Raw genomic sequence first — 18405 nt, forward strand, 5'->3', positions numbered from 1 at the left:
GCAAGGCTGCTGGAAGTTAAACTCTGCTGGATTTGTAAAACAGCCGTGGATCTTTTGGTCTTAACTGTCATTAACAATTTACATGCATCTTCTTTTTTGATACTATCCCAATAACCTTCTGCTTTACAGGCCTCATTAAGAAAAAGATGAATTCAGTACATGATCTAACTCTAAATGTATTACTCATTCCACCTCAGAAGACTCTTATAATGTTCTGACACCTTAATTGGAATTCCTGAATGCCTCTATATTCTTAGAAGAAGAGCTCAGTTTTTATTGATTTCTTTTGAGCAAATGGTGAACGATAATCATTCCAACAATAATATTGATATAAATAACAGTAACAACAATAATAACAGCTCACATTTATGGAGTGCTTCCTATGTTCCAAGTAGAAGCACTGTACACGTATTAACCCAGTTAATCCCCACTCTATGAAGGAGGCGCAATTGTTATTATCACCATTTTTTAGAGGAAGACACTGTGACACAAGTAAGTAATCACTATAAAGAGACAGTAGTCACCACATGGTAGCACAGCATGAACAACTGCATGAGGTGATGTGAGGCCTGAGTTGGTGCTGCCATGAACATCAAGAGACATGGAGTGTACATAGTTTCATAACAAACTCATTCGATGTGGAGAAGAGCCCTCCATGAAGAAATCCTGGCCTCCAAGCAGCACTAGGTGGTCAGCAAAACTCCTCATATCGAAATGAATATATTCACTAATGCAGTTTTTTTCTTACAAATTAGTACCAGAAGTCCTAAAATCTTAACCTTCTGTGAGTAGTCTTTGCCTCTATCCTATGAACGTGAAACGTTTGTTGAGTTATTTATCTGTGTGTACACTCAGGCGACGGATCCAAGTGTTTTCACTTCCCAGTCTACATTGCACACGGGCTTTCACTAGTGAGACCTGAGTTGAATGGCTGCCGCTCCAGTTACTAGTGAGTTACTTGGGGCAAATGATTTACCATCCCTGAGTCTGTTTATCTCTAAAATGCAAATACTTTCTTCTTCATTACATTTTTGGAAGGATTAAATGAGGTGAGATATATAAAGTTACTTCATTTCTCTAAGCCATAGTTTCCTCATCTATAAAATGGAAATCATAATAGCACCTACTTCAGGGGGTCACTGTGAGGGTTCAGTGAGATAATGTTTATAAAAATGCTTAACATAGAGCTTGACACATAGTGAATGCTCCATAGTAACAAATACAGAGAATAATATGTATTTTGAGTTCTCAGTAAATGTTGGAGCACCTGACCCCCTTCTCCATTTCAACCTTGGGGATTAATATTTGGTCTTTCTTACACCTGTTAATGATTATATTTTAATTTTAACTAGATTTCCGTCTTTAGTGGCAATTAACCTACTTTTCTATATCTTTCTACATCTATTATGACTAAAAGTTTCACATATTACAGTACTCTTTGGAGCTAAGATTTCATTAGTGAGGATTAAAGGAACTGAAAAGTTGGAGAAAGGGTTGAAGTTCCCATTAGATCATGAGAATTAGTGTCTCTCTCTCTCTTTTAAATAGGTTCACAGTGGTGGGATTCAAATTCCTGTTTCTGCTTCAGAAAAGAAAGAAAGAAAGCAAACAAAATAAGAAGAGTATTTGCGAGTTATTTTATCTTTAGGACTATCTCTGATTCACTTTCCTCTCAATATTAGGTGCAAGAGAAAATTTCTCAAAGCCCACAGACTAATCCAATTCTGACAAGACTTTTCAGGCTGAATCGCAAAGTAATTTAAGATGCCCTTTCAAAGAAAATGTACATATAATTCATAACAAACCTCCTTTAACTCTTCTTCCCTTTTAACCAATTTTAAGCTCAGAACTCTCTTTGTCACTTGAAAGTTGGAACTTAATGGACCAGAGCCACTTAGGAATCTGTCAAAGACTTTATTCCGTGCTGAAATTTGTAACTGTTCTTGATGTCATTATCAACATGGCTCCCACCTAAAGCATCGGCGCCTTCATTGCATCCCCACTGAAGTACTGCCCCTTGCTCGCTGAATACTCAGCCATTTCCAATGGCAGGATTTGGGTAGCCCAGAAAGCCAAGTACCCTCCATCCCTCTCTTGATAGTCCTGGAGGAAGCTGGAAATAGATAGGGAGTCAATGACCCTGGGGGCGGGAGGTTCCTCGAGGCCACATTACCCAACTGTCTAGTGCATGATTTTTCTCCATAACACCCTGACAGGTAACTCTTTCATTCTATGTTTAAGTATCTCCAGCGACAGAGAACTTGACTTTTATAGATCTCATTTCGTTTTCCATCAGATCTAAGAATTAGGAAATTCTGAAATAGAATATAAAGCTGAAATCTTTCTCCCTCTGATGTTTTACTCGTGGACTTTACTTTGCCTTCTGGAAACACAAAGAATGAGGCCAGTCCTTCCTCTGCATGACCGCGTTTCAAATGCTCACTGTAGCTGTTTCTGCTAAATTCATCTATCCTTTAAACTCCCCTCCTTCCTTACTTCTTCTTCCCCACCACCCTACTCTTTCTCCTGTGGTCTGCTATGGTTTGTCAGGCTTCGTTCAGATGGTGCCACCCAGACCAAAGAAGAAAGCCACGTCTGATCCAGCCATGGGGGAGGACAATGGGACCATGCTGACTCGTGTCCAGCTTCCTCTACTGTTATTAACATAGCCTTCACCTGGAATGTTCTATACCACGCTCCCCTACCCCAAACCCTCCAGTGGATGCCCTTTCACCCCTAGAGGAAAATCCTAAGTCCTAAGAAAGTCCCGAAAACTTCCACAAGAGCTGGCCCCAGCCCAGTCTCCAGCCCTGTCTCCTACCACTTTCCCCTTGCCCATTCCCCTCCAGCCACACTGCCTCTGCTTCAAGGACTAGAAAACTCTCCCCACTCTTTTCATGCAGGACTCCACTTAATAATGTTTTTCAGAGAAGCCTTTCCTGACCATCCTAAGTAAAACAGCACCCTCATCACTCTCTATTCCATCCCTTCATGCTGCTTTCTTTTTCTTTTCTGTCTCCTCTGTCCTTAAATCATAGTTTACTTGCTTAGCTATTTATTATGTTGATTTCTCCACTGGAACGTAAGGAACATGAGGTCAGAAGGTTTGTTGTGTTCCCTGGTGGATCTTTAGTGTCTAGAAAAATGTCTGCACATAGTAGGTGCTCAAGAAACATTTGTTGTTAGAATGAATCCATTAATTCAGCCTGAGATCATATTATTCTGGGGGCAGCCATGATATACTAACTCATACTTCCCACAAAATTCTCCGTGTCTTGTGGTGCCAGACATCAAAATGGCAAAGTGATATTTGTCAAGGATTTGGAAAAATCACTGTTTGCTGTGAATTTGGACCCTAAGGGAGCGGTCATTAACTAAACAGTCCTTCAGAAGCTGAAAGAGTTCATTAATGTGCCTCCTGAAACACAGCCCTTGACCCTGCAGGGCTGTTGGCCCTTGGGAAGGTGAGACCCTGTGGTTCTAACTCAAGCTCAGTGAACTTCTGGCCAGAACCACTTGTTATTAAAAGGCAACTTTTCTAACCTCCCAGGGTGCCTGGAATGCCCCCAATTCCTGAAGTCATTATGTTCTACAGCAGGTTCTCTTGACAGAACTTCATCAGCCTTTGGCAGGACATAAGTCAGAATAATGGGCAAGCAGATGCCAGCATGAATTCCAGTGTGTTCACACAATTCTTGGCCCCATAAAATCAATTCCTTATTCATAATTAAGCAACTTCCTGAGAAAGCGCAGGTTGGTAGAGTTATTAAAAGGTAAATAATAGATAAGAATCCACTTGTTTCTTTTTCGGGGGGGAGATAAAAAATTTTAAACACAAAATAGCACTGTAATTAGTTTTTCTTCTACTTTCTTCCCTGTGAAACTCAGGGCCAACCAAACAGAGCAGCTTGTACAAATTTCCATCACCCCTCTATGTTGCATTTCTCCTTAAAACGTATCCTTCAGAGCGGAATGACAAGGCAACTCGAGATAGATGGGGAGAAAAGAAACTAGAAGCATCCGGACATGAAGGTCACAAGATGCATCATCCTGTGGGTTTTTGCCTGTTTTCCAAACTGGGTTTAGGAAGCAGACCTGAAACAAAAGTTGCTAAATGCCTTCCTACTAAAAGGAGCATCAGCGCTCCCCAGCACTTAGAACCACACACCTCCCAACAGGCTTAATTGGCAACAGAATCAGCCTCATTTCCTCCAATTCCTACCCCATCTCCTTGGTCTCAAAACAGTGTATGAAAGGAGTGGGAAAGAAAGGGGGTCCTCCTTGGAGAGACTGCAGTGTTTGAGGTGTGAAGCTGTCACCCCTCCCCGTGAGGGAGCTTCCTCTCCCCTAAGTCAAGTGGAAGGGATGCCACTGGAATCACCCCAATAGATGGAGGCTGCCTGCAAGAGGAAGGCTGCCAGCTTGTCCCCAGAGGAGTAACTGCAGAGGGGCTGAGCCCCTCTCAAAATAGAGCTGGGAAGGAGGTTCTTGGATGTGGCTTCTTGGAGTGAGAGAGCAGAAGAACACAGGGACTGGCCTACAGATTTCTGGAAGGAGTCAGCTGGAGTCCTCTGTGTCAGCAGGACCTGAAGGCTCCCTAGTTTGCTGTGTTTGGGGAGTGGGCAAGGTGAGCCCTCCTAGAAGAGTGCTCCATGGCCCATGGAGGGTGCTCAGGGGTGCCACAACTAAAGGGGACTGGAGATCAAGAGAGGTGTGAGAGCCACCGAATTCCCCAAGTGGCCCCTGATCCAAGCCATAGAAAAGGGCTGGGAATATATAGAGCTGGCAGGGCAGAAGGAAAACTGAATGGTCCCTGTGAGGGGATTCTTCATAAATTGGAGGTGCCACCATGTCAGCAGGGGCTTCCAAGAAACGGACCAAGCAGGGACAAGAGTGAGGCCAGGGACCCTGTCCATTGTGGCCAAACAATTGGCCACAAAAGGTGGAGAGCTTGGCTCCCCATCACTCCTTCATGCCTCTAACACCAGGGGGCGCTGGTGCTCAGGAGGGAGGTGGAGGGGAGCATTCCTGAGCACTTTCTTTGTTTTTTTTTTTGGCTGCGTCAGGTTTTTGTTGCTGTGCGTGGGCTTTCTCTAGTTGCGGTGAGCGGGGCTACTCTTCCTTGTGGTGCGCGGGCTTCTCATTACGGTGGCTTCTCTTGCTGCGGAGCACGGGCTCTAGACTCACGGGCTTCAGTAGTTGTGGCACGCGGGCTCTAGAGCACAGGCTTCAGTAGTTGTGGCGCACGGGCTTAGCTGCTCCGCGGCATGTGGGATCTTCCTGGACCAGGGCTTGAACCCATGTCCCCCGCATGGGCAGGCATATTCTTAACCACTGTGCCACCAAGTGCGCCACTCCTCCCTTTCAAGCCATCCTGCCTGCTGCTCTAGAATATTCTGCAGGGAGAAGAAGAACCTTGCTTTGAAGATTTAGGTTTTAAGCTGGACAGCACTAAGTTGTGATAACCGAAAGGAACTGAATAATGGAATTTGACCAAGACATCATTGATGGAACTATACACCCAGCACAAAGAAGGATTCAATATAGTACAGTTGGAAGAATCAAGAGCTCTGTAATAAACTGGTGCTAGTAGTTTAAATTTTTTTGTTAGGGATTAAAGATTTGGCAGAGAAAATGGAAGGTCCTTTTTGTACATCTTTGGCTATAGTAGTCATCTTCCCATCTTTTTCTTGATTACATTCATAGAAATTCAAAAAGGGATGTGATGTATATGCTTAAAACTTTCCTTTTAAAATTTTAAAGTGGCATTGATTCATGTTAACAAGAGAAGTGAGACTGGACTGGGAGAAAAGAGAAGCAGGTTGTCCCAATTAGGCACCCAGAATGTTGAGTAGGTTGTGGGGGTTGGGAGGACCTGTCAGTGGCGAACATCATTATGAACAAAGGCTGCCCAGGAGCTTGAGGTTGTTGAGTAGTTTCTGTGAGGGAAAATTATGGGGAAAATATTTTAGCAGTAGCAGTAAAGAATAACAGGAGTGGGTGGTGATGGAAGCTGGGTGGTCTTGAGAAAGATTGTAAGAATCAGGAGAGCGATGACTCCGTAGGGTCCAGAATGGGAAGATGGCCAGAGTTTTGGAAGGGATGGCATTGGCGGCAGTGATGGTGGTTCCATTTATAGAATACTTTCGATACATTATCTCATCTTCACTCTCAGCATGATTGCAATAACGTCTTTCCTACTTCCTCTTCTTTCGTTTCCTCCTCGCCCCCCTTCTCCTTCTTCCTCATGGCTGGCATTTATTGAGCATATGTGCCACATGCCATTCTACACAAAACAATTTGTATGATCAAATGATCCCTGATACCAAGAGATTCTAGACCAAGGACCAGTCAGAGTGTGAGAGAGACAGGTGATGACATCTCAGTTCTGTTTTGGTTGAGGTACTCACTGGACATCTAGTTTGGGATACTTCTTTTAGAACTAAACCAATCTCTCAGTTTGAGAAAGAGACGGAAAGACAGACAACACAATGACGAAGAAGAAGGAGAAGAAGAGGAAGGGGGAGGGGGAGGAAGATGGGTTATTTGAAGAAGGATGATTAACTTAAGAAATGCTTATCTAGTTCTTACTATGTGCCAGGTACCATTTTGAATGCTTTATAAACATTAACTGATTGACTTCTCATAGCAACCTTCTGTGATAGGTACTATTATTATCATCTTCACTTTATTATCATTTTTTTAATTATCATCATCATAGGAAACTGAGGTGCATATAGTCTAAGTAACTTGGTCAAGTTCACACAGCCGGTAAGTGGCAGAGCTGAGATTTCAACTCAGATCTCAGATTCAGATACTATGCCCTTAACGCTACCTAAGTTGCCAGGGGGGGTTCCTGTAGGAACATCGTAAAGTTGAGAAGATGGGTTGTTGAGAAACACTGGAGTTTCGATGGTGTCTGTGAGTCTTAAACGATACAGCGAAGGGCTTCACTGGGCTTCCCTGGTGGCGCAGTGGTTGAGAGTCCGCCTGCCGATGCAGGGGACACGGGTTCGTGCCCCGGTCCGGGAAGATCCCACGTGCTGCGGAGCGGCTGGGCCCGTGAGCCATGGCGGCTGAGCCTGCGCATCCGGAGCCTGTACTCCGCAGCGGGAGAGGCCAGGACAGTGAGAGGCCCGCGTACCGCAAAAAAAAAAAAAAAAAAAAAGATACAACGAGCAGTGTGATCCTTATTCATGTGGCTATCATCAAAGGAATTTAGGATATTTCATCCATTTCAAAAATTTTGAATAAAAGATACGCATATTTATTTCTGAGACTGTATGCAATACACTACCATCAAAATAGTTTTTGGTGAATAATCTGTTCCTGAACAGAATGATTCAGAATCAATAACCTGGACTTATATCCAATTTATAAGATGAATATTTAAACACCACTGTGTATTTCCAGTCATGTCATTTTCAAGGATATCGGTTCTATCCAACTCAAACATTGTTTTCCAGAAATCTGCAGATCACAGATCTATCTTCACCAGCATGTGCTATAAACAGTGCCTCTTCAGAGTGGCGTCCCAAAGAGCAAGCACCACACAGATTAGCAGAAAGTCCAGTTCCTCTTCCCTGCCTCTCCCCGCTCCGATATTTGCATCCGTTAATGGTTCAAGCATCTCCCTTGGTGCACGGGAGGAGGTATCTCCTTTTTAAGTCCAAAGTGCTGAAACCGTTAGAACATGATCTTCCGTCCTTTCTCAGGTTGAAGTTAGAGAACTCTACAGATGCTACCCAAACCCTTGGTCATTTCCGAAAACACCCTCTGCAACTGCTGCTCCATAATCCAGAGGCTTAGTGTTGAAGCTGAAAACCAGAGCCCAAAGAGATGCCTCCTTTCCAGGGCTTAGAGCCTGGAAGAACAACTTCCTAAAATCCTGGCAGTCAGGAGAGATACAATGTCTCTGGGACATAAGGCCCCTGCTTTCTTTGCCTCACTCCTCACCAGCAGCCAGAGGGCTTTGCCTGCAGAATGTCCTCTGCTAAACTTGGGGAGATGTAACTCAAGTTCAGTCTCCTGGCCTGTTCTTGTCCTGGAGCACATCCCTGTCCAGGCTGCTGAGGACGCCCCTTTCCTCCTTAATCCACGGACCCAAGAGCTCCGCGCAAAACGTGACAACCTACTGGCGTCACTTCTATGGCCGTTTCCTCCCTGGAGACCCTGATGTTCCCATGCAAAAGTGACTTTTCCCTCTGCAGCAACCTAGAAGCACAGTGTGCTGGGAGGGGACCCACACCCCATCGGCCCGTAGTTGGAACCAAGGCCTTGTTCAGCCACGGTGCTCTGCCCTCTTTCATTGTGAGCCTGTGGAAGTTCTTAGCAGAATGCTGATGATCATGGCAGTGATGGTGATGATGGCCAACATTCATTGAGAGCCTATTTTTTGTGCACATAATCAGCACTCAATGAATGGCCCTACAACCTATAAGATAAATATATAGGCTTTGTGGGTTTTTTTTAATCTTAATGTGTTTTTTTTTTTGGCCACGTCCTGAGGCATGCTGGATCTTAGTTCCCCAACCAGGGATCGAAACCGTGCCCCCTGCAATGGAAGCATGGAGTCTTAAACACTGGACTGCCAGGGAAGTCCCTCTTATTTTTTTTTATAGGTTTTTAAATGTACCTCATATTCTCACACATTTCTGTGGGATACGTAATGTTATGGCCATTCTATAGACTTTGAAACCGAGCCTGAGTGATGGAGTAACTTAACCAAGGCCATACAGCCAATAAGGATGAGATCTTTGAGGCTCAAGCTAAGAGTCTCAAGTGTTAACTTCAAGCTTGCATTGATAACCCTAAAAGTACCCACAACACGACTACATATAGTCAATGCCTAATAAAAACTCTTGTAGATGATGATCCATTTGAGAGATGACTAGCTTTTGCAAGCCTCTTCTCCTCCTGCATTTCTTCCTTATTTCCTTCCTGCTTTCCAGTCAGCCTGCCCTCGTTCCCTCAACCTTTATATAGCCTGCCACGGGCCGGGCATCAGGCTGTGTCCTGGGCATAGAAGCAGGACAAAGACCCAGGCCAGGCCTAGCAAAGCTGAAGTCCAGGAGCAGAAGGCAGGCACGAAAGCAGGTTTCCAGGAGGAGCCCTGCGTCTCACCTGCTAGTGGGATGGGAGAGGAGGGCTCTGTCGCCCCATGCAAGGTGCTCCACACTCTCCTGGCACATGGGAGAGTGCTTCTCGTGTTCCATCCACACATGGAATCCAAGGTTCTGGTGCCTGAACTCCTATTGCCCTTAGAATCAGAACCACACTCACTCAACGGTCCTGATGTGGGTCCATGTTTGCCTCCCAACAAGAACACTTTTTCAAGGGAGAAACAAGAAATCTACATTTTGAACTTAGTAGCTATATGATCTTCATTCCTCTGACTCTTCGTTTCTGTATTTTATTTTTAAAAAGGAGGGGCGAGAAAAGAAAGAAAAAGACGGATAACCATATACCTGCCCTAATTACCTGGCAGAGATGTTATAGGATCAAATACAGTTATAATGCAGGCATAAGAGGACTAAATATTACATAAATGTGAGGGCTTTTGTATATTCTTAAGGTGGAATTTAAAGCTCTGAGTGATGCCAGCTACCTGCCTTTACCCCTCCGCCAGTGCCCACATATATGCTGCCAGGCTCCAGCCATCACTATATAGTTCCACGTTGAAGTGCCCTCAACTCTCCTGCCTCCTTGCCTTTGCTTCCACTCCTTCCACTACCTGGAATGCCTGCTGCCCATCACTGACTGCTGACTTGATCAAATGCCATCCCCTCTATTCTAAACTAGTGCCCCTTTCCTCATTTGCCCCATTAAATGTTGCACATCTCTCACAATCACGCTCAGCGCTGTGACTGACATGAGCTAGCTGTCTTCTCTGTCTTAGGCGTCTCCGCCTATGCCTTGCATATGGTCAGTAAAATGTTTGTTGACTCAAGTTCTGCTTCTCCTTTCCATGCCCTTCCCTGCCTGCCCGCCACTCCCTGCATCGAATCCATCACCTGGTACATAGCAGGTACCCCGTGCATCTCGACTAACATCCTGAAGTGCTTTAGGGTTGGCAAATCAATGAACGAGTCTCCATAGGTCAAGGAGAATTAAGTAAGCTCTTCCCTTCAGTTCAATCAGATCTCACAGGGAAGGTATGAAATTTGGCTGCACGCTTTTGGGTGGGGATCAGAGCCCAGGAAGAAAACAGCATCTCCCAAAATGCAGACTATGAACGAGTGGAGATACCCAGATGATTTTAGGTGACACAAAGGGGAACTTTGTTTTTCAAATTTAATAATTACATAATCTCATGTGTATTAAAAAGCAATATATGAAGCAACTCAAAACTATGATTTCGTAAATATTATTTAATAAAAGCTTTTGCATTTGAATAAAAATGAGTTGATTTAAGAACAAACATTACATAAGTAATGATACGGAATATGGCCAAAAGAAGTGATGGTGGTGCTTCAAGCTAGGGAAGCATCGGGACAGAGAAAACACTTCCAGCGAGTGCAAAGGTGAAGATGGGGTTGAAGAGCTGCCTGTTCTAAGGATCAGATCTGCTGGGAGCAGCCTTAGGAATTAACAGAATTATTTACAAAACTGTGTTACTGTGCAAAAACCTTTGTTTGAAAGACAGATAGCAACTGGAATGTTTCCTCATCACTACTGCTTTTTTTACACACGCAGCCATGGGCACCAAGTTTCCGAATGGCCATGGGGTTTTACACCCTTTCCCAGGACTGTCAGCTACAAAGGACCCAAATATGGGTTTGCTTTTCCTTTTTTTTCTGCAAAGCACAACACGTTACAAAAAGAAGAACACTTCAAAGGCAATCCCTTTCTCATATACATAAGAGGGCTCCATTTGAGATCCACATTCATCTTCCTTATCCAATTACATGATCAAAGCAGAAGTGTTTGAAACAACCTAATCAAAAAATGGGCAGAAGACCTAAATAGACATTTCTCCAAAGAAGACATACAGATGGCCAAGAAGCACATGGAAAGCTGCTCAACATCACTAATTATTAGAGAAATGCAAATCAAAACTACAATGAGGTATCACCTCACACCAATTAGAATGGGCATCATCAGAAAATCTACAAACAACAAATGCTGGAGAGGGTGTGGAGAAAAGGGAACCCTCTTGCACTGTTGGTGGGAATGTAAATTGATACAGCCACTGTGGAGAACAGTATGGAGGTTCCTTAAAAAACTAAACATAGAATCACCATATGACCCAGCAATCCCACTACTGGGCATATACCCAGAGAAAACCATAATTCAAAAAGACACATGCACCCCAATGTTCATTGCAGCACTACTTACAATAGCCGGGTCATGGAAGAAACCTAAATGCCCATCGACAGATAAATGGATAAAGAAGATGTGGTCCACATATACAGTGGAATATTACTCAGCCATAAAAAGGAACGAAATTGGGTCATTTGTAGAGATGTGGATGGATCTAGAGACTGTCATACAGAGTGAAATAAGTCAGAAAGAGAAAAACAAATATCGTATATTAACGCATATATGTGGAACCTAGAAAAATGGTACAGATGAACCGGTTTGCAGGGCAGAAATAGAGACACAGATGTAGAGAACAAACGTATGGACACCAAGGGGCGAAAGTGGTGGTGTGATGAATTGGGAGATTGGGATTGACATATATACACTAATATGTATAAAATGGGTAACTAATAAGAACCTGCTGTATAAAAAAATAAATAAAATTCAAAAAAAAAAAAGCAGAAGTGTTTGACCTACTTTGGGGGTTTAAAGACATCCAGGGAAAAACTAGAAACATTTAAAACTACCTTTTTTATGCCACACGTTTTCCTGGAGGAGAATTGGAACCCACTCCCCCTGTTCTCTCTTAACTAGTCTTTAGACACAAAAAGTCAGGTCAGAGAGTTAACGTACTCTCATCATCCAAGTCACAAGAGATTCAGTTACATCTCTGTAAAATCCTATCTAATCTCAAGTCAGTGTGTCTGGTGTACTGTTTGCTCTCTAAGAGCGACAAGGCCCCTCCCAGCAGCCGCTGAGAAACTATTGATTTTGTCTGATTAGCTTTAAAGACCTTGTATTAAAATAAAAACTGCAAAAAACAAAAAAATCTGAAAAGTTACTTCGTTAGTCTCCCGAAAGCTACTGGTTCTAGCACATCTGTTCATTTTGATGCTACAATACGGAGCTCATGTTTCCTAAAATAGGACACACCTTGTCCTTTACATTAACACTGTGGGATTTGAGGCCCTGGTTACAAAAAGAAAATAGCAAATATGACATCCTCAAAACTATTTAAGTGAGCAGACTGCCTATTGGTGGATTGATTTTTCTCTGTGGATATAAATCTGTTGGCGGCCGTCGGAATTGGGGTATAAAAGGTGACCTTAGGCAGCTGCTGTCATTTGTTTCAGTGGGAAAGTGAGGGGTTTGTCTCTCCCCAGGGGTTAATACTGTGACGCTCTGAACGTCCTCTGGGCTCTGTTTCTGAAGGGTTACACTGGAGAGGAGCAATGTTTTGTGGTTTATGACAAGATCACAGCAGAATATTTTGTGCATGCTGTGATTTGTATCGCCCATTTGTGCACAGGCCATAAAAGTGCACTTTTTATCAGGAACATTTGTGAATATTTAACAGCACTGAAGACATATGGCCACTAAATAATTCACAGTTATCTATCTCCTCAGCAGATTCCTTATACGCCTACCATGTTTTAATGCCTAGTTTGCTCAGAAATAATATTCCTTACGACCCTTCCTATATAAAAATGTTTACTGACGGGCAGCAATATATAGATACCATGGGATTGGGTTGTAAGGAATCGGAAAGCTTTCTGCCTTCTCCACCTCTCTCTGTCCTCATCCGTTTCCCCTGAAAGCTTCCAACCAGCACCTAACCTCATAGGAAAACGTGCCCTTCCCAAAAGTGGGTGCTAAATTCTGACTTCTGGTGTTTGGGCCATGAGATGGGAGTCGCTGACTAACCTTCACCCTCTTCTCTTTTCAGTTCTATATCCATTTACAGTCCCAAGGAGAATCCGAATGCATTTGATGCTGCAGCATTCTTCCAGTCCGTGGGGAATTTCCTGGGGATCTTCGCCGGCTCATTTGCAATGGGGTCTGCGTATGCTGTTGTCACGGCACTGATATCCTTTGTCCTGTGTGGAAAGCTGGGGACTGTTCAGAGCAGTCAACTTCCCCGGAATGTTTCCGAGGACTGACAAATTCCAGGCCAGGAAATGGTTAGATAGTCTCGTTCAAGTGCAGTACGGCACCACTGGAGCCATCTTGACTCCGAGCCACCCCTCGAAGCATAGGTCGGTACCAGTGGAAGAGGGGCCCAGGCTCTTTTCCTGTCCAAGGCCAGTTCTAGCACTGCTCATACTGTCTGATCCTAGGATAGCAACAGTCTTAAAAAAATTCCCACCTAGGAATATAGGTGACCAGGGGGTATCAGGCTTGGATAGATCAAGGTCAAGAGGAAGAACTGAAGACCTAAGGTCAAGAATAAAGCATGATTGACTGGGAGTGATAAACTAAGTGCTCTCTGCCTCCTTTTCACACTCGTATCAAGCACTAGTTCACAGGGTCGACCAAGCCAAAGATGACTGCGAGCTTAAACGAGCATCCATGGCTCTTTTATGGAAAGGGAACAGCAAGCCAAGCAGAAATGATGTTTGCCATATCCAGGCAATTGTGTCATCTTACTCCCTCTTCTTCAGCAGAGACGTGGGAGGATGGGTAAAGGTCCTAGAGGATTTGAGCCGGGGAAAGAAGCTGGTCTGGTGAGCTCTTCACTCATGGCAGTTGCATGGGGGCAAAGATAAGTCAGGTTTGAAGAGGAAAGCCAGAAGGCTAATGTCAAGTGTTAACTGAGGCTACAGAGAAGAGGCAGAACAAAGGACCAGAGACCTTGGGGGGGAAAGAGAAGTAAGAAAGGAGAAAGATGCAAGAAGGGTCAGGGATCAAGGCAAGGAAAGCAAAATGTTGGGGTCTCTTTTCATGAGGACTAGCCTAACAGTTCACTGAACACCTGCTAAAAGGCTAGGTTCTACTAAAGTTTTCTAAGATAAGTCAGAAGATGAATAAAACATGGGCTCTGCCTTCAACTAATGACGAACTTGGGAAGACAAGCTCTACAGTAAGAGTTGGACGGAAAGTGAGCGCTAAAGCTGCAGCCACCTTAGTAAGATTATAAAAGTTCAAATGATGGTGAGGCCACTGTGTCTGGGATAGTCCAATAGACTCTTGGCCGATCTTATGATTCTGGAAAATCATCTGAAAAGCAGTATTTACATGCAGAGTAGGACCTGGGCTTGACCTGAAAGATGGGTAGGATACAGGCAAAAGCCACATGATAAGAGATTCAGGAGAAGACCAGCATTCATGAAGGTGTGGCGGAGGGGGCACTGCCGTGGCACATGGCAGTTGTGCCTGAAAGGACCTGAGGGCTCAGGCTGGTGAGCGGTGGAAGATGAGGGGACACAGGTGGGATGGAGTCAGCTTGTGGAGTATCTTGGAGTGTTATTCAAAGGAGCCTGGGCGTCTTTCTATAGTCCACAGAGAGGGACACAATGAAAGTCCTGTTTTTAAAACATAAATAAGGAACTGGTATGTAGGGTGAATGAGAGAAGGAAGATTAAGATCAAGGAAAACTGTGATGATAACCTGTGGGGGGGTAAATCGGGAAGGAGGCCAATGTTTAGAAGAATCTCTAGGACTTAGTGATTGGTTGGTACTAAGAGATAAGGAAGAGGAGAGAATCAAAAGACCACCCCAAAGTCATGTCCTGGAAACCCTGGAGAATGTCAACTCCATTGACAAAAGTAAGTCGAAAAAGATAGGGCTGACTTCCAACTAAAAATAATGATTAACAATCTACCCAGTACTGGAGACATGTCAGGCCCCCTACTACTTGTTTTACATGCAATAACTCATTTAACCTTCACAATGGTCATATCTTTTTTTACTGGACACTGGAGCTTAGAAAGGGTAAGCTATTGCCCAAGGTCATACAGCTTGGAAGTAGAGCCAAGATCAAACCCAAGGAGTGAAACCGAGAGACAGACCATGCTCTTGATCACTACTCCCTGTTGCCTCTTAATTATTAAGTGGAATGACGATGGAGGTCACATGTTGTATGGAGTAGAGTAATAGTAATGATCACAACATTTAGTGAATGTCTAGCATGGGCCTTTATATATATCTTCTTATTCGAATTAACCCTGTAAGACACCGGGTTACACAGGAGGAAATCGAGGCTCAAGAAGGTTAAGTAGCTCACTCTGAGTCACATATCAGTAATAATGGACATGATATTAATTATGCCATCTTACATATGTTCAGAACTGTACCACGTGCCAGCCATTGTCCTTCGTATTTTGCATAGATTATCTCAGATAGTTTTTATAAGAACCCTGGCAGGGAGATACTGTTATTCCCCCAATTTTCAGCTGAAGAAACTGACGTAGAAGGTTAGGCAACTTGTCTAAGTCCACACAGCTAGGACATTTCAGGGCAGGGGTTTAAAACCAGGCCTTTGGTCCCAGGGACGGCACGAGGTGGAAGGGCTGAGATTGGAACTTTTTTCTGCCCAGTGTGCAAGGAATGTATGGACACATAAGTAAACAAATTGATAAGGAAGGTAAAAATTCCTGGAGGTTGGAAGTCTGCTCTGATATTGGATCAGATCTGGGGAAAGGGGTGGAGAAAAGGAAGAGACAGGGGCTCAGTAATAGTGGCAACACCTGATGGCCTTGGGTCACAGACTCAGGCTGTGAAGGAGACAGGGGCACAGTCCATTCCTCCACCATAACCACCTGGATGCCTTGTCCACAATGAGGCAGAGGCTCCTCAGATTGTGGGCCCCTGGGTTCCGGACAAGCTTAGGGCTTGACTCAGAACTGAACAACTTTCTGGAGGCCATGGAAAGAGAAGAACACTTTACTCCCAGTTGGTATTCTGTTACTCAGATCGGCCTGAACCTTCTCTTTACAACAAACTAGAAGAGGGAATTCAGAGGAACAAACCCCATTAGAAACAAAGCCTTCCCTCCAAGTAAGAAGAGGGGACATTGGAAAAGGGTCAAAGGGCAGCCCATGTTTTCCTCCAGATAAAGAATTGCTTCCAGACCCTTACTGAACCTCTTTCCAGAAAAGATGTTTTACAAAACAAATTTATTTAAATCACACTAATTGAAAAACTTACACATCCTTTGTTATATACCAGGCACTCTTCTGAGTGCTTAACATATTGTAAGTGGTTTATAGACCTAGGAGGTAGGTTGCACTATTATGCCCATTTTCAGACATGGAAACCAAAGCGCAGAGTGGCCCACGGACCCGTCTAAGCTGATACCATGAATATGGGCCCAGGTAGAGTTGCCTTCCAGAGACCACACTCCCAACCATGACATGATCCTTAGTATTTTGTGCTTTCTAAGACTTTACAAAACATTTTTAATATCTTCATTGCATGTTACTCTGCACATTGTATGAGTAGGTATTACTCTCATTGCCAGTTCACCCAGGATACAAATAAGGCTCACAGAGGTTAACATACTGCTCAGAAATCACACAGCCAGTGACTAGCAGAGCCAAGACTCAAACCCAGATCTACTAACGCAGAGGTCATACTTTTTGCTTCCTTGCCCTGCTGCCAAACATCTATTAATATGGAATCTTCCTTACACTTTGTTGTAGAAACATAAAAATGCAACAGCATTAACATCTCTTTATCTGTCAGGGCATTTTCCGCCTAGTGGTGGACACAATTACAAGGTAGCCCTTTCCCATCCATCACTAACTCCCAATCGTCTCCCCATAGCCCATTCTCTGCCTGACTCAGATCACTGTGCCTTTGTTCTATTTGCAACTTATAGACTATTGACCAAGTGTCATCCTGGCCAAAATGAACCACTGCCCGCCAAAGGGCATCTTGCTTGACCTAGAAGCAACACCCGTTTTCCTCCATCCTACTTTTACAAAGAGAGTCCGGGCAGCTTCCCTCTCACTGAACATAAATGCTCCTCCTGATTCAATTTCTATCCCCAAGAGAGAAGACTCTTCAAGGTGATCTGTCCACAGACCAGCACTCCCTGGGGAGCAGTGGCCTCCTTCAGTGTTGACACGCTGGCAGCATCTCACCCAGCCTCACTCCCCTTGGCTTTGTTTTCCCAGATCTGCCAGTATTCTGAGGGGCACACCCCAAGGGCTGAGTCCAAATTTAAGAAGTTTTGTGTCTACACTGAGCTGATTTTATCCTCTTAGTAAGACATCTTTTTTATCTGAACACCAGTTTGCATTTTTATAGGAGTGTTCAGCCCGCAATGAAGCATGATTCCTGCTGGCCTTCAAAGTCAAGCCTCAGTCAGTTACAGCCAGCTCCGAAAATTAGTTCTCTCATCTAAAACACAACCAGATTTTTTCACAGCCAAAAAGGAGATTTATTCATAAAAGCAGTTGTTATTTCCCTTAACGCATCTTTGTCACTTGACCAAATTTACCAAACTGTGTGAGTTCCCTATGCTGGAAACGGGCCTGTTTTTCCTCCTGTCTTGGAGCGCCTTCCTGTCTGCCGAGGCCGCTGGCCTAACAGGTCAGTGTTTCGTCCAGCGCAGCAAACTGGATGTGTGAACACATGTGTTCCCCCCACCTCTCCCCATGCCCCCCTCCCTGACCCAGCCGGAGGTGAAATGGAGGCCCTTTTCTATAGGTCTGTGTCAGAATCAGCCTCTCCTGGGCACCCTGGGGAGAAGAAAAAATATCCATTTATCCAACAGCTCAACTGGAAGTCTCCAAACTGCCGTTTCCTCTCCTCTCCTTGCTGGTCAGGAAGGGGATGTTGAAATCTATGAATGACTGGTATACTGAGGTGATGGATAACTTTACAAATAAGAGTCTCTGCTCAGAGTGTGAAGGGTGCACAGCCGCTTTGTGGGAAAGGGTGGTGACTTTCCATTGGCTGTTGACAGCAACGCCCACGAAGGCAGCCTCTCCTGGTGTGCTCATCTCCACACACGGGCCGTGTTTAAAAATCTTTGCATACACTCCATGGCAGGCCAGAAAACAAGGCGCCAACTTGGTGGCTTCACGGTTTAATTAATGTCTCTTACTGTAGAAAGTCTGTATGTAGAGTCCTCTGAGATGGAGCAGTTGATAGAGAGGCAGTCCCTAAGGCCCCAGGTGCCACGCATCCTGTATCTGGATTCGGCAATTAGATTGCCTTTCTGCAAGAGCGAGGGTTTGCGCTTGGCTAGCTGCAACGATTGGGTACTTTTCCATGTAGAAGAATCACTGTGGCTCTGAGCAAAATTTCAAAGCTGTTTCTCTCCTTTGGCTTAGTTCCTTGCTTCTCCTGGGTTTCAGTCCTGGATCCCTTGCTGCT

General features: G+C 44.3%; 1 protein-coding gene across 1 annotated transcript in view; it reads left to right on the forward strand.

Annotated features, from left to right (window-relative positions):
* Window positions 1-18405, forward strand: part of SLC9A9 (solute carrier family 9 member A9) — a 558734-nt gene that overhangs the window by 254165 nt on the left and 286164 nt on the right. Inside the window, exons 7-8 of the mRNA XM_022582689.3 lie at window positions 13028-13166; window positions 17511-17616. Coding sequence (XP_022438397.1) covers window positions 13028-13166; window positions 17511-17616 — 245 coding nt within the window. The remainder of the gene's footprint in view (window positions 1-13027; window positions 13167-17510; window positions 17617-18405) is intronic.

This window comes from Delphinapterus leucas, chromosome 4 (genome assembly GCF_059928025.1).
Source record: "Delphinapterus leucas isolate spDelLeu-1000000601 "Yukka" chromosome 4, BTC_Dleu_Yukka2, whole genome shotgun sequence".
NCBI classification, from domain to species: domain Eukaryota; kingdom Metazoa; phylum Chordata; class Mammalia; order Artiodactyla; family Monodontidae; genus Delphinapterus; species Delphinapterus leucas.